Raw genomic sequence first — 13,285 nt, 5'->3', positions numbered from 1 at the left:
TTTTTTCATGTTCTAGAGACATGCATACCATACAACCATCTTGACTGTACTACTATATTTTAAAAGGAGTAAAGTAAACAATATCATTTAATATTAGGCAGTTAAGTACAAATATGCCAGTTAATGTAATAGAGACATTGCCAAAAATCTGTCACATTTGTGAATAAGCTTCGTGTGTTTGATAAGGTGGCTCACTTCATTGAAAAATGAAGCAAACCTCACAAACCTGACACAAGCTCTTCTGTGCGAAATCCCATGCCGTTTGCACAGCTAGGAAGTAGGGGTTAGATGCCTCTTTGCTGGTTCATTTCACCATGGATCCCACTTGCTGTAGGCCTCTCTGCATCATGTTTCCAAAGGAAAGAAGTCATTTGAGTGCAGGAACTTGTCCCCAGCAAAACAAAGCATGTGACCCCCTGATGCCATTTGACTGAATGATATTTAAAATTGGACAAAGATTTTTCCCTCATTAGATGCTGGCAGAGTTTTGCTCCTTTTCAAAGTCTGTCATTCTTTCAGCTGTGAGTCAGAGCTCAAGCTAAGTAAAACCCGTGAAGGAAAGGATTTTGTGGGTTTTCTTGGGGAATGTGTAATTCTTTTTTTTTCAGAAGTAATTAAAAACTACACAAGAATTTTCTCTGTGGGCACTGGTACTGATCTCTTCTGCACCTTCAGTTTGCTACATGGCTTGGGGTGCACTCAGAGCCAGCTGGTGGCTCAGGCTCATTTGAGTGGGTGTCAGGCCGCTGTTTGAAGGGTCTCTGTGGTCTCGGTGGGGCACTGGGTGCCTGTGTGTGGACTGCATGGAACTGTGTGCAGGTCTCTTGAGATTTCTCTTCTCATAGAGGGCTCTGTATAAGGCTCCTGTGAGAGGTCTCTGTGAAGTCTGTGTATTATCTCTGAGAGGTCCCTGTGTGGGGTGAGTGTGGGTCCCCGTGTGGAATCAGTGTGGGTCCACGTGTGAGGTCACTGTGGGTCCCCGTGTGGAATCAATGTGGGTCCCCGTGTGGGGTGAGTGTGGATCCCTGTGTTGGGGACTTTTAGTGAGGGGCCCTCCATTGCTGGCCTTTCTGCACCTCACAGCAGAAGGGCAAAGGGACTTGCACCTTCTTGTTTCTTGCTCTTCTGTCAGTGTCCCTCTGTGTCACTTCTCTCGACATGTGCCTTGGGCGTCCAGCACCCTCAAACCCAGCACTCACCTCTTGGTGCCCCTGAGAGGACCCGGCAGCAGTCAGGCTCAGGGTCTCCGCTCTGTGCCACCCTCTCCTGAGCTCTGGAGGTTGTTCTGTGCTCTGGGTTCCAGCCCCTCCCTCAGGCCCTGGCTGTGCCCCCAGTGCTGTGTCCACCCTGGAGGATGGAACCCAGAGGTGAGACCTGGCTTCAGGGAGAAACCACAGCACAAGCAGGCCTGTGCCTGCTCCCCCCCAGCAGGTCCTGGTCCCACATGTTGGGATCCTGACAGGCGTAGGGCAGGGCCATTCAAGCTGTCACCTGGATCAGGGGACCCTCCTGGAGCAGGACTCTCCACCACGGGAGTGACTGTGACACAGAGCCCCAAATTGCTCTGTAGAATTGCTCCTGTCTCCCTGGTTTCCTGTGTGGACGGGCCGGAGAGGAAAGCTGACGGCACCCTCGTTCTCCACAGGTCACTTCCCACCCACTGGGTGACACATCCTGTCTGCTGGCCTCTTCCCTCTCCAGGCTCTGGGGTGAGCAAGGCTGATAGCAGATGAGACTTGCTACGACCCCAGCACAGTCCCTGAGCCTGGTAAGTCCCACCTGTCCCCTGAGAGCCTCCTTGGGCCACATGTGTAGGTAAAGGTCACAGACCGCGAGTCTGTCGTGAGCTCCCAGTCCTGTGAAAGTTGATTAACTACATTGTGGGGAAGTGAACCTTCCCTGCTTGGCGGCTCCGCGGCCTCTGGGAGCCTGACCCTCTGTGGAGGGGAGCTCCAGGCGCCTTCCCTCTGACTGGGCTCTGGGAGCTGGAGTCGGGGGAGAGTCTGGGCTGGGGCCACCGTGAGCCACTGGCCCCTAACTTCTTTTCTCTGGGCCTGTACACGGTGGTGGGACGCCAGGGGCTCCTTGATCACTGTGCCATTTATGGGCACCTCTGCCACTTGCCTCCGTCCCCCGCATCCCACCCTAGGGGCACATGACAGACAGTGAGGTGACTGCAAACACAGTCACATCCCTGCTTGCTCCCTGGGGGAGGTGGACACTGTGAGTAGGGCTGTCCTCTCCTCTGGGGCAGGAGTGGACAGCCCTTGGCGGCCTCCATGGTCCTCACCTCACACCCTCAGAGCTGGGAGTGCATGGTCTTTGTTCTCACCGCCGCTCCAGACTGTGAGAAAGGCAGAGGCCGGGTGACACTCCCAGCCCATCTCAATCCCAGCTCCATCAGGGAGAGAAGGAGCTTCCAGGGCAGGCATCATCTGTCCCCACCAAGACATGGGGGCAAGGTTTCTGCCACCTCTGGACTCTGGGCTAGCACTGCCCCCAAACTCCCCTCCTTATTCTGACATGTGAACTTGTCTGTGACACTTTCTGGAGCCTGAGGGGAATTTCAGCCTCTGCAAACCCCTCCCCTACAGTCCCACAAGTTCAAGGTAGAGAGAGAGCAGGAGAGGACTGAGCCGGTTCCTGAGAAGGGGGAGGTCTTTAGGTTTAGTTCACCTTAACACGTCCTGAATGCTGTTGCTTGTTTCTGTAATGCTGCTATTATGGAAACTTAAGTGCAGTGAGGGAATTGAGGTGAGGATGAGTATTCCACGCTGGGACCAACCTCCCTCCATGGCCCCATCCCATCTGGAAGCCAGAGCAGCTACCTGGAAAGAGTGGACCCTGATCCCTTCCCTTCCCCCCAGCAGGGCACAGACAGAGACCACCACCTCTCATGAGAAAAAACATGTATTTTGGGAAACAATAAAAATTGTGGTAGGAAGAGAAGCCATTAGCACATAGATGATTTGTTAACGTGAGAAGAAGCAGGTTTTCTTTCCATGAACTGAACTTTTTTTGGCACTACTTTCCCCCCAGGAAAGGCATGAGAAGCACACTCTGGCTGACCAGAGGGAACACATTTTTGAGGACATGCTGGGTGATGGCGCAGGTGGCCTGAGTCACCGGCCAGTCTTGGTCCATGCTGGCAGCGTCTGACTGGGGACTCCAGTTCCCTGGGTGGGAAGGCTAACTTGTCGCCCCTGCCTGTGGTATGCCTGCTCTTGTTAAGGTAGCTGTGGTCCTTGGGGCTGGCTTGGTGACTGTAGGCTGTATCTTTCAACACCCTTCTCTGTTCTGAAGAGGAGAGAACCCTGTGGTAGTGGGAATGCCCCTGTGCTGGGGCCTGGAGCTGTTCTGGGTGCAGATTTAACTTTGAGGCACAGAGTCCTTGGTGAAGCCCCAGTTTCTCTCTTAGGACCTGTCCAACAGCTCTTGCAGTCGCACAAGGGTCAATAGCCCTGCTCTCTCCAACAGGTTTGCCTTTGATTGGTTTCTGCTGGTGAGCGGTGGCTGATGCAGGCTTGCCTTTTTGAAGGGATTCTTCTATTCCTTTGCCTTTTTTATCGTGGCTGACATACTGCTTCGTCCTTTTTTGGCTTTCTGGTGAAAGCTGTCTCTTCCCTGGTGAGAGCTGAGGATGTTTGCTCCCAAGGGACTCTTCTCTTTCCCTGACCTGAGAAGCGTGGCTCATCCCACTTGCTTGCGAAGCCTTTAGTCCTGAAGACCTTTCTTTATACTCTCCTGGTTTGGGCTTCCAGTTGTCCTCCCTCCCCTCAGTCGAGGCAAACTGGCCCTTCCACGGGTCCCTAACTTTTGGTTTCCTGGGTTCCTGTTGTTCCTGGTTGCTTCTCGTTTCTTCATGTTCTCCCGGTTGGAGGCTCCTAACGCACCTCCACTCCTCAGCTGGGGCAGGCACGTTGCTCTGGCTTTTTGTTTCTTCATGCTGTCCTTGTTGGGGCTTCGTGAAACCCCTCCACTCCTCAGCTGATGCGAGCATCTCCCTCTGGCTCTTCATTTCTTCATGCTCTTTTGGTTGGGGCCTCTGAAAGTCCCTCCACTCCTCAGTTGGGGCCGACATCTCCCTCTGGCCTTTAAATGGGTCCTGAAGTTGTGGTGTTTTGAATGTCTGCTGCCCCCGGCTGCTCTGTTCCCTGACGTTGAGGTCATATGGCACCACCTGGAAAGCTGGTGCGTCCTCACTAGCATGTTCCCTCTGGGAACTAGAAAGAGACCTGTGAGAAGCCAAGATGTCTGAAGAAAGGAGCACATCAGTGCGATGGTCCTGAAGGAGCACATTGGTGGCAAAGTCCTGGAGGGGCATGCCAATGGCATAGTCTTGAAGGAGGATGTCACTGTGAGAGTCTGGAAGGAGCGCACCAGTGGCACGGCCTTGAGCCACCTGTGTTTTAAGGCATGGCTCCTTTGGAGGTTGGCCAACTGACTTTGTTGGTGGTGACAGAGTTTTCCTAGTGGCTGGAAACCCCAAGACAGTCCCATTCTCGCAGCTTCTGCCCATGAGGTTGACTATGGGCATCTGATAAGGCAGCCTGCCCTCCTGTCCAGTCAGAGGGGCCTCTGAGGGCCCATACCTGTCACCAGGTGAAGTCTGTCCCAGGGCCCTCTGGATTTCTGTATGCTCAGGTGAGGGAACAGGGAGGGGACTCACCAGGGTGGGAACTGTTGCTTTTGTTATCACTTTCATTCCCTGATGGGGCTGAGGTTTTCCAGAGAGCTTATTAGCCAAGTTGGCTTTTGAGTGTGCTCTAGATTGACAGGTGGCAGAGGGGGAAAAGGTGGACCTTGGAGAGGACAAGGTTGAGCCCCACCCAGCTTGAGATTTATGGGCTCAAAGGCCTGGTTGGGTAAGCCCCACCCGTGCCTTACCCGCCACCTTATAACATGTGCTTCCAGCATCTGCCGAATGCTTGGACTGAGGAAGGAAAGCTCACGGGAGGAGTCTACACAGGGTTTCCAGTACTTCGAGGATGCTAGATTTCTGATTTCCTGGCGAGGGTGGGGCTTATAAGAAGCATAGTTGGCGGCAAGCCAGGATTGACGCACAATCACAGGCGTCATACCTTGATTAATCTGCCTCAACTTTGTGCTCAAATGGGCTTTCAAGAATTTTTCTAGATGTTTCTGCTCTGGGCTACTGGGTAAACAGTTTCCAGAGTTACTCTTCAAGGGCCTCATCAAGTATCTTTCTGACTCCTTTTCAGAGTTTCTTTGCAGAAACTTCACTAGGAGGCTGGTCCTGGAGGAAGCTTTTGAGATCCTCCTCAGACATGGCCTTAGACCCTTGCCGAAATCCTGCCCTGGTTGGAATTGTATTTGACCCTTCCTATGGGATCTCCTAGGGCACCTGGACCTTATCTTCTGTCGGTCCAGTCTTCTTTTGCCTGTAAAAGCAGAGGGCTGCCAGGGTCCCTGCTTGCCCTGTGCCTGATAAGTCCGTAAAAATTGGCACTGAGAGGAGCTCAATTCCAGAGACGGAGACAGGAGGATACTGCGGGCCAGGCCCCTCTTGGTTTGCTCTTTGATGAGCCTCTTTTGAAGATGTTGCTTCTGGAGATCAGGGCCAATTAAGTCCTCATGATGAAAGGAAACTGCTGACCTTTGGGCCTGGGAGCGTCCCCTGTCTTGAGGAAGGGTGAGAATGAGTTGGTTAAAGCCTTTCTGAGACCTTTTGACCACAGAGGGTGAAGGCTCCCCACTTTTCAGTTGCTTCTGCAACAAGGGGCAGACATTGAGTTTCAGTTGGGATAAAATATAGTGTCTTGTTCTGAAATGTAGGACAGTCTAGTCCACAGGTACTCATCTGGGGTGGAGAATAAGGTGGTCTGGATGGGAGAGAAGATGGGAGGTAGGGCTGGGCCTGGATCTGAGCCAGAGGTGGGGGCTGGCAGGGAGGCAAGTTTTGAGTGAAAGGCTGGGGTGGAACCCTTTGGCAGGGCAAGACTGGGGCCTGGGAAGCACCTAAAGTTATTCTAGGTTGAATTGAAACTGAAAAGCCATGAGAAACTCCACTGAATAAAACAAAGGGTGCCTGCTGTTGAGCAGAGCTCCTAACAGCCACCAGGGACTCGCTGTGCAGAGAGGGGAGACCCCAGTAGAGTTGGCTGTATTTCTGTTCCAGGTGGTCCCTCAAGACCTCGGAGTGTAAGAGCTGCTGAGGACCAGGTAGCTGCTCTAGCTGCTCTGTGTTGTCTTTCATGTTCCAGAAAGATTGAGGGGTTGTGTTGTCCTACTCAGCACCCAGTGATTTCCACATATTCCCTAAAGTGTTCAGGTGGTAGTCTGAGCTCATTTGTTCTGAGAATGACCCATCCTTTTCTTTCTCCTTACAAGTGTTTAGTTTTACTTTCTTGGTGATTAGAAGCTCCAGCAGCTTCTGGACTTCAGGGTTGACAAATAAGGGGCTACCAGTCTCTACCTGCTTGTCTGTGGGCCCTCCCGAGAACGGGGCCCCTGGTGGCTGGTGGGACAGGTGTTCTTGCCAGGACTTACTCTGTGATGAGGTGGGGAAGAAGAAGGCCTTGGTAATCTTCCACCAGAAGGACAGGAACAAATTGTGATAGCATGCGAGGCCAAGACTCAAGATGGCTGCAGTGGTAGATGCCAAAAAAGAATTACCTGGAGGTGAACACTTTGCCACAGTGCCAAGGGTGACTCTCTTCAAGTTGGATTGGTCTTGAGGTTCTGTTGACAGGGTGGAGGCCACAGGTAAAGAGCCCTGGGTCAGAGGAACCAGGGCAGCTGATGGGCACACGGCAGGAACATCATCTTCTGCAGGTTCCCTGCAGGGCTGGTGGGCTGCAGCAGGCGCTGCTTTGCCCACCTCACCAAGCGGGTCTTGACAGGAGAGCTGATGGAAGCCGCCCTTGTCAGGGAGCTTGTGCAGGTGGCTGCAGGAGACATGAGGCACAAGCAGCAGCCAGGATCCCCCAGGGCCAGGAGGGCTGGGCAGGGCAGGCAGGGGTGGGCACCTGTGGCCCCACGGCCCTCCACGGCCCCCATGCTGACTTCACAGTGCTCCTGCTGTCCCTCACCCTAGGGCTTTAGAGGTACGCTGTCCTCAGGGCTCCCCCTCGCATTTCAGCCCCAGGCTCCCTGCAGCCCAGGTGTCACACCATAGGCTTTGGGTGGAAGAAGAACCCAGGAGAGAAGGGAAAGATTCTTTACCTTCGCAGAAGTGAAATCAGGTCCCTAGCCTTTTCCAGCTCTTTCAGGGAATTTCTGCAAGCTGGAAATCAGCAGAGTGGGTCACGATGGTGAAGGCAAGGGCCTAGGGGGTCTTACAGGAGGCTGAGTGCAGTGTCCCTTTAAGGGGACACCATTGGGAGATTGCAGCCCAGGCACCAGCGTCCAAAGCCACATGATCCCTGACAGTGATGGCGAAGCTCACGAAAGGGTTTATCATTTACAAAGTACTTCCATATCCATTACCCCTTGCGGCCCTCACATCCTCCATGTGGGGGAGAATGGGCAGGGGTCACCTTGCAGAGGAATCTAGCAAAGTTAAACAACTTGTCCACGGTTGGACCTGGAGGTCCCACCTCCCAACCCAGGCGCTCTTGGTCCACTGTAGCCCACACACCCCGCTGGGCCACACCCTTTTCCAGGCCCCTTACCACTTCATTGTGCACATGGAATCTGGGAGGTATCTGGGTTCTGCTCTCCTTCCCAGGAGCCTCCCTGAGGGTTCTGTTTCTTGAGGGACAGGCCCTGCCCCTGGCCTCCTCGGAGCCTGTGGAGCTGGGCCCTCAGGGCTGGGAGAGATGGGGGCTAACCCTCGGGGCACACAGGGATGAAAGGCACAACTTACCTTTCACAGCTCTCTTTTTCTCGTTAATCTTGCGTCTCCCCTTCGGCTCCATTTGATGCTGAGAGACAGAACAAATGAGGACCTGGGACCCAATTCTCACTCTCTCCTCTCTAGCCAAGCCTCAGACACTCAGTGTCCATAACATAATATGACTTTCTACGTTTAACTAACAGAGCTCTGTGGTTTTTCTTTCCTTTCACTCATTTTTAAAGAGGATAAAAATATTTTCTGTTTTCCTTCTCTGAAGAACATAAAGAAGGATTTTCAATGTGCGATTCGCCCTGGATTTCTTTCGTCACTGTTCCTCTGCTCAAGAAACACAGACATTCTCTGAACTACGGATTCATCTGAGCTCCAGCAGGTGGGTCGCTGCTTCCCAAGGCCAGGGCCACTCCAGCGCCAGCTCTGAGGCTCTCAGGGCCTCAGCACTGCCAGCAGATCAGCCCTCATCCGAGACACCTGTTCACAGCTGGTGATCCAGTGCTCATGGGCCTGTCCTCTGGCTGAGATTGAACTCGGTATCCCGTCCTCGACCTCCGGTCACTGTGTGTGAGACTTGCCCTGGAGCCCTCTACCATACCTGGGCAACTGGTCTGAGACCTTTGGATAGAAATCCTAGTGTTCACTCTATCCCCTGCCCAGGCTGGCTTGTGTCCTTACAGGGATGATGTTCTATACTTGAGAGTAGATGTCCTATTCTTTCCCATTTCAGGAGTCTGTGTAGTTGACTGAGAAAAGTGGAAATAACAATAGAAAAGAAGAGAGAATCATGTGCTTGTGGGTCTGGCCCAAGGGTTCCTTACCTTCCTGATGTTTTCATGTTTCCTGGGAGGTGGTGAAGATACATTATTCTCAAGGTAGCGGAGTAACAGGAAAAAGAGCCCCAGTCCCCACAGGAAGGCTAGGATGATGTCACTCACACAGAGAGTGCAACTGGAGTACTGCCAAGTATCAAAAGGAAAGAGAGCATTCTCCATTATCTGAATCACACAGCTGCCAGCAGGCAACTGAGCACAGGGCATGTACTTGGAGACTAAAGCCCTAGGCCTACATCATAGAGCTGTGGTTTGGTCACAAAGGGCTCCTGAGGGTGTGGGAGGGAGTCATAGAGGAGGAGGCTGTACCACGGCCCCACAGCTCTATCCCTCCACCCTCATGGGTCTTCTAGACCTTAGTCAATTTTCTATTCATTCCACCTGGAAATCACATTTTTCCTGGTTCCTCAGATCTCTTGGGGATCTCGGCTTGAACCCACCATTTTCATAGCCTTTGAAACTCTGAAATTCTCCCAGGATTTTGGCCGTTTCCCAGTGACTTATACTCTCAGAATCTCCTTTGTTCACAATTCCATCGTTTTTTCATCTCGCATATTTACATTTAAGTTGTATCAATACTTTCTCAGCAAATTTCAATTATACAATACAGTATTATCAACTCTGGTTACCATGTTGTACATTAGATCCTAAGACTTTCATCTCATACAAAGTTTGTACCCTGTTGCCACCCTCTCCTTATTTCCCCCAACCCTAGCCCTTGGCAAACATTCCTCTGTTTCTATGAGTTTGACTTTTTTTTTTTGTAGATTCTGCATATAATTGATAATAGGCAGTATTTGCCTTTCTCTGTCTGGCTTTTTCTTAGCATGATGTCCTCTAGATTCATCCACATTGTTGCAAATATGAACACCACTTTTCCCATATAAGTTTGTTACTTTCATCAATCCAGAAATAGAACTTTTTTTATACTTAATTTTGAATATTTAATTTGTTATAGTTTCCATCCACCTTTGCCAACTTCACTCGGAATAATTAACACAAAAATTCAAACTAATGATTATTATTTCAAATTTACAAAACCAAGTATAATAAAAAGATAAGTAATTAAACTTCTAAGTGATATGTTTTGTGTTAGTAACATTTTATACTTCTGAAGGTAGAAAAGCCTCACAAAGACTGTACACACACACACACACACACACACACATTTCGACAGACCAATGCAGTATAGTCAAATCCAAAAATTAAGCATGTCCTCATTTTCTCTAAATCTTTTGTATATTGTCTTGACCACATTTCTTCTCACTCTGCCCGAAATAGACAGTCTCCATTCTCCAGAGTTTAGAAACATGTGTGGAACTCCCAGAAGTCAGAAATGGGTTAGGTGAGCTTAGGTTCTAATCTTGAGTAGACACTGGGACTGGAGGACCAAGGCCTGGGTTAAAGTCGTCTACAGCAGCCTTTTATGATATCCCTAGGGTGTTCTACACATTTTCTTTTTCAGAATACACCTTGCCTTCGCCCTCCTACCCTACCCTCTCCAGACCCTGGAGCTTCGAGTCTTGCCTGTACCTTATAGAGAGGGCACTTTGAGTCTTATAGGAAATCCCCTATAACATCATTGGACATCCCTTTTGGCAGGTGGAATTGGGTATTCACTTAGGGATTGTACTTTTTAATCACTACCTGGTTAGTTTTTCTTAATATGTGAAATATTTATTTGGCTATACTGTCATGAATGTACATGTTCAAGAACACGTCTCTAGCATCTACTGTTGCTTTTATTACAGGCTCTTCACCCTTTATGATATTGTCACTGGGGCATGACAGTCCTCAGTGTGAACAACTAGGGTACCTGAGGAGCATGGAGGTCCCTAATTTAGACAACTAGAATCAATGGAGATCATGGTGGGTCCTGATTTCTGCTTCATTTGCAGGGGGACTTATGGATGACTAATTGAGAGAGAGAAAATCCTGGGAGCCAGACTCTTGTGGGGTGTTCCTTTCAGGAACCCCTGCAGGCTCTCATGGTGAGGATGGAGAGAGGTGCCCTGGTGGCTCTGGAGGGGGTGGGGACGAAGGGGTGGCAATGGAGCTTTCTGTGTAGCAGAATCTTACTCTCCAGAGAAAGGACTTGGCCAGAGTGCGATTCTGAAATCTCATCCCAGGTAGAGGAAATAAATTCTCCCCCAATTCAGCCTTCTACATCCTTCCTTTCTCATGTGATGTGGTGTGTTGGGGGAACATATCAGCAGGGGATAGGGCTTCAAGGAAATGCTGCAGCCAAGGCAAGGAGTAGGGGGAGGGGAAAGAGCCATATCCCTGGGGAGAGTCAGAAACACTTGTGAAGGCCACACCCTCAAACAGAGGCCCGCTAGAGACCGGGATTTACTGCAAGATTATAGAATGTTTTCCCTCCCTCACAGTTGACCATCACACCTGCAGGCCTCCAGGATAGTTAAGAGTAGATCACTGCCAAAAGAACTGCAAGACAGAGACTCAAGCTGAGCAACAGTACCTAGGGAAGCCCCAACATCAAGATGAGAGACAAGGGACTTACCTGGTGGTCCAGTGGTTAAGACTCTGTGCTTCCAATTCAGGGGGCCCAGGTTTGATCCCTGGTCAGGGAACCAGATCCTGAATGCCACAACTAAGACCCGGCTCAGCCAAATAAGTAAATATTAAAAAAAAAAAAAAAGGAGGAGAGACAAAAACAAGGACATTAGAGGAATTTGAAGCCTTTGGCACCTATGTTACCACAAACATTAAAAACAGAACAACTGACAAAGATCAGAAAATTATATCTACATAAAGGAGGAACTTCCAAGGAGAAATGAATGCTGGTAAAATGAAACCCTTGAGTTTTCTGCTTCTTAATCAATCTAAAAAATAACTTTTTATCAGCCCTGGTGGCCTAATGGATAACATATAACTGTTTTAAGGGAGAGTAGTAACAATGTGTTAAGGAATTATGGCACATGGATAAGTGAAATTAATGACAGCCACGTCACAAGGATGGGAGAAAAGAATTGGGAATACTATGTTATAAAGTTCCTGAACCCATGAAATGGTGTGGTGTTATTTCAAGGTGGGAGTAGTTTATTTCAAAAATGCATATTGTAAACTCTAAGGAAACCATAAAAAATTTAAGAAGTATAACTTACACTCTTAAATGAGGAGATAAAATGGAAACATTAGGGGAAACTGGGAACTGGGTACAAGGAACAGTCTGTACTATTTTTGCAACTTTGCTGTTATTCTAAAATTATTCCCAAAGTAGTAATTTAATATGCTCCTTAAGTGTACTTGCTTAATTATGAAACTATCTCAAATAAATTAATGGTGCATCTCTTGCCCTCAGTTCCGAATTTTTGAAAAGTAAAAAATCCTGGAAAAATTAGCACATTTAAGTCAGTTTCTCCACCCCACTCCAGGTGATACTCTCCACATTGTCCCTCATATGGCTATATAAATTATTTAGTTCTTTTTAGGATGCTAATACAGCTTTCACTATAGCTATGTATGCCCCATTAATGTATGTAACAGAATATGCCCAGATAGAATGCTGGATATATATGCCCTTATTCATGTTTTCAAAGACAAAAAATAAGTAAGAGGATTGATTTTATTCAGGCTTTTGCAATAAGAAGATCAGAATGTCTTGCAGGGTGGTTTTTGCCTTAGACTTTTTTAGGGAAAGTAGGAAAGTTACAGGTGGGGCTGATTTACAATTGGAATTATTTTGCAATTAGGTGAAGTCTCAGTCAGTTAGATGAACAGGAAGGTTCATCTCTGTGTCTGGCTAGTTTTAGAAGGACACCCAGTTCTGAGCTCAGCTAATATTTCATGAAACAAAGAAAGGGAAGTTGAGAGATCAGTGTCTGGTCTTATCAGCAGGTTAAAGCAAAAGGGGAAAAGTTGGTGTTTCCCTGGTCACAGATAAACAAGGGAGTGATCTCCAGGTCTTAGGGGAATCCTGAGAAGGCCTGGGTAGCAAATCTTATCTTAAGTGGGGTGGTTCTTTGTGGTACACGAAAGGTGGAGGATTTCAGAAAACAGAGGATAAGGTGATTTCTTAACTGTTGCTATTTTCTGAGATCACAAATCACAGGTAAAATTCAAAACTGTTGGGCCTCAGTTTTGTTCATGACCAAGAAATGTCATTCATTGTTGAACAACACAGAGACAATCATAAACCTTTGAGTGGGTCAAATCTGGGTCTAAGGAATAATCTCCTGAAGACTCTTGTTTGGCACTGTTCCTGCAAAATCATTTGAACAATTGTTGAGAGGAAGTGGAAAAGATGAGTGTTTTAGAGTTCTGGAGATCAGGCGTCTTAAAAGAGGGATTCTAAAATGAAGGAGAGAAGTATTAACATAAAATATTATAGTAAGGAAAAAGTCTGTACCCTCTCTTTGCCGTGTGAAAATTAGAGGCAAAATCATATCAACTTAAAATTATGTTTAGTAATGAATTTTCAGGATTTTAGCTTATTTAAAAATGTATAGGTATCTAAAGAATACTATTATTTAACTCAGTTTAGCATAAGTCTAATGTTTTGAGTTACCTAAAGATCTTGGAAACTATCTTCGTACCACAAAGCATAAGCACTGTTAAGACAAGATTGGTTTGAATATTGATTCAATTTGGTTAAACAAAAATTTACATTTTTCATAATCTG

At 48.4% G+C, this 13,285-nt stretch overlaps 1 protein-coding gene across 1 annotated transcript; it reads right to left on the bottom strand.

Annotated features, from left to right (window-relative positions):
- Window positions 1-2,953: 2,953 nt before the first annotated feature.
- LOC137228412 (spermatogenesis-associated protein 31E1-like) lies at window positions 2,954-6,217 on the bottom strand. The gene is given in 3 exon segments (XM_067745495.1): window positions 2,954-4,809; window positions 4,812-5,730; window positions 6,074-6,217. Coding segments are annotated over 3 exon segments (2,919 nt in total).
- Window positions 6,218-13,285: the final 7,068 nt, after the last annotated feature.

The sequence above is a fragment of the Pseudorca crassidens genome, chromosome 7 (assembly GCF_039906515.1).
Source record: "Pseudorca crassidens isolate mPseCra1 chromosome 7, mPseCra1.hap1, whole genome shotgun sequence".
In the NCBI taxonomy this organism is placed as follows: Eukaryota; Metazoa; Chordata; class Mammalia; order Artiodactyla; family Delphinidae; genus Pseudorca; species Pseudorca crassidens.
This window is presented reverse-complemented; position numbering and strand designations above follow the sequence as displayed.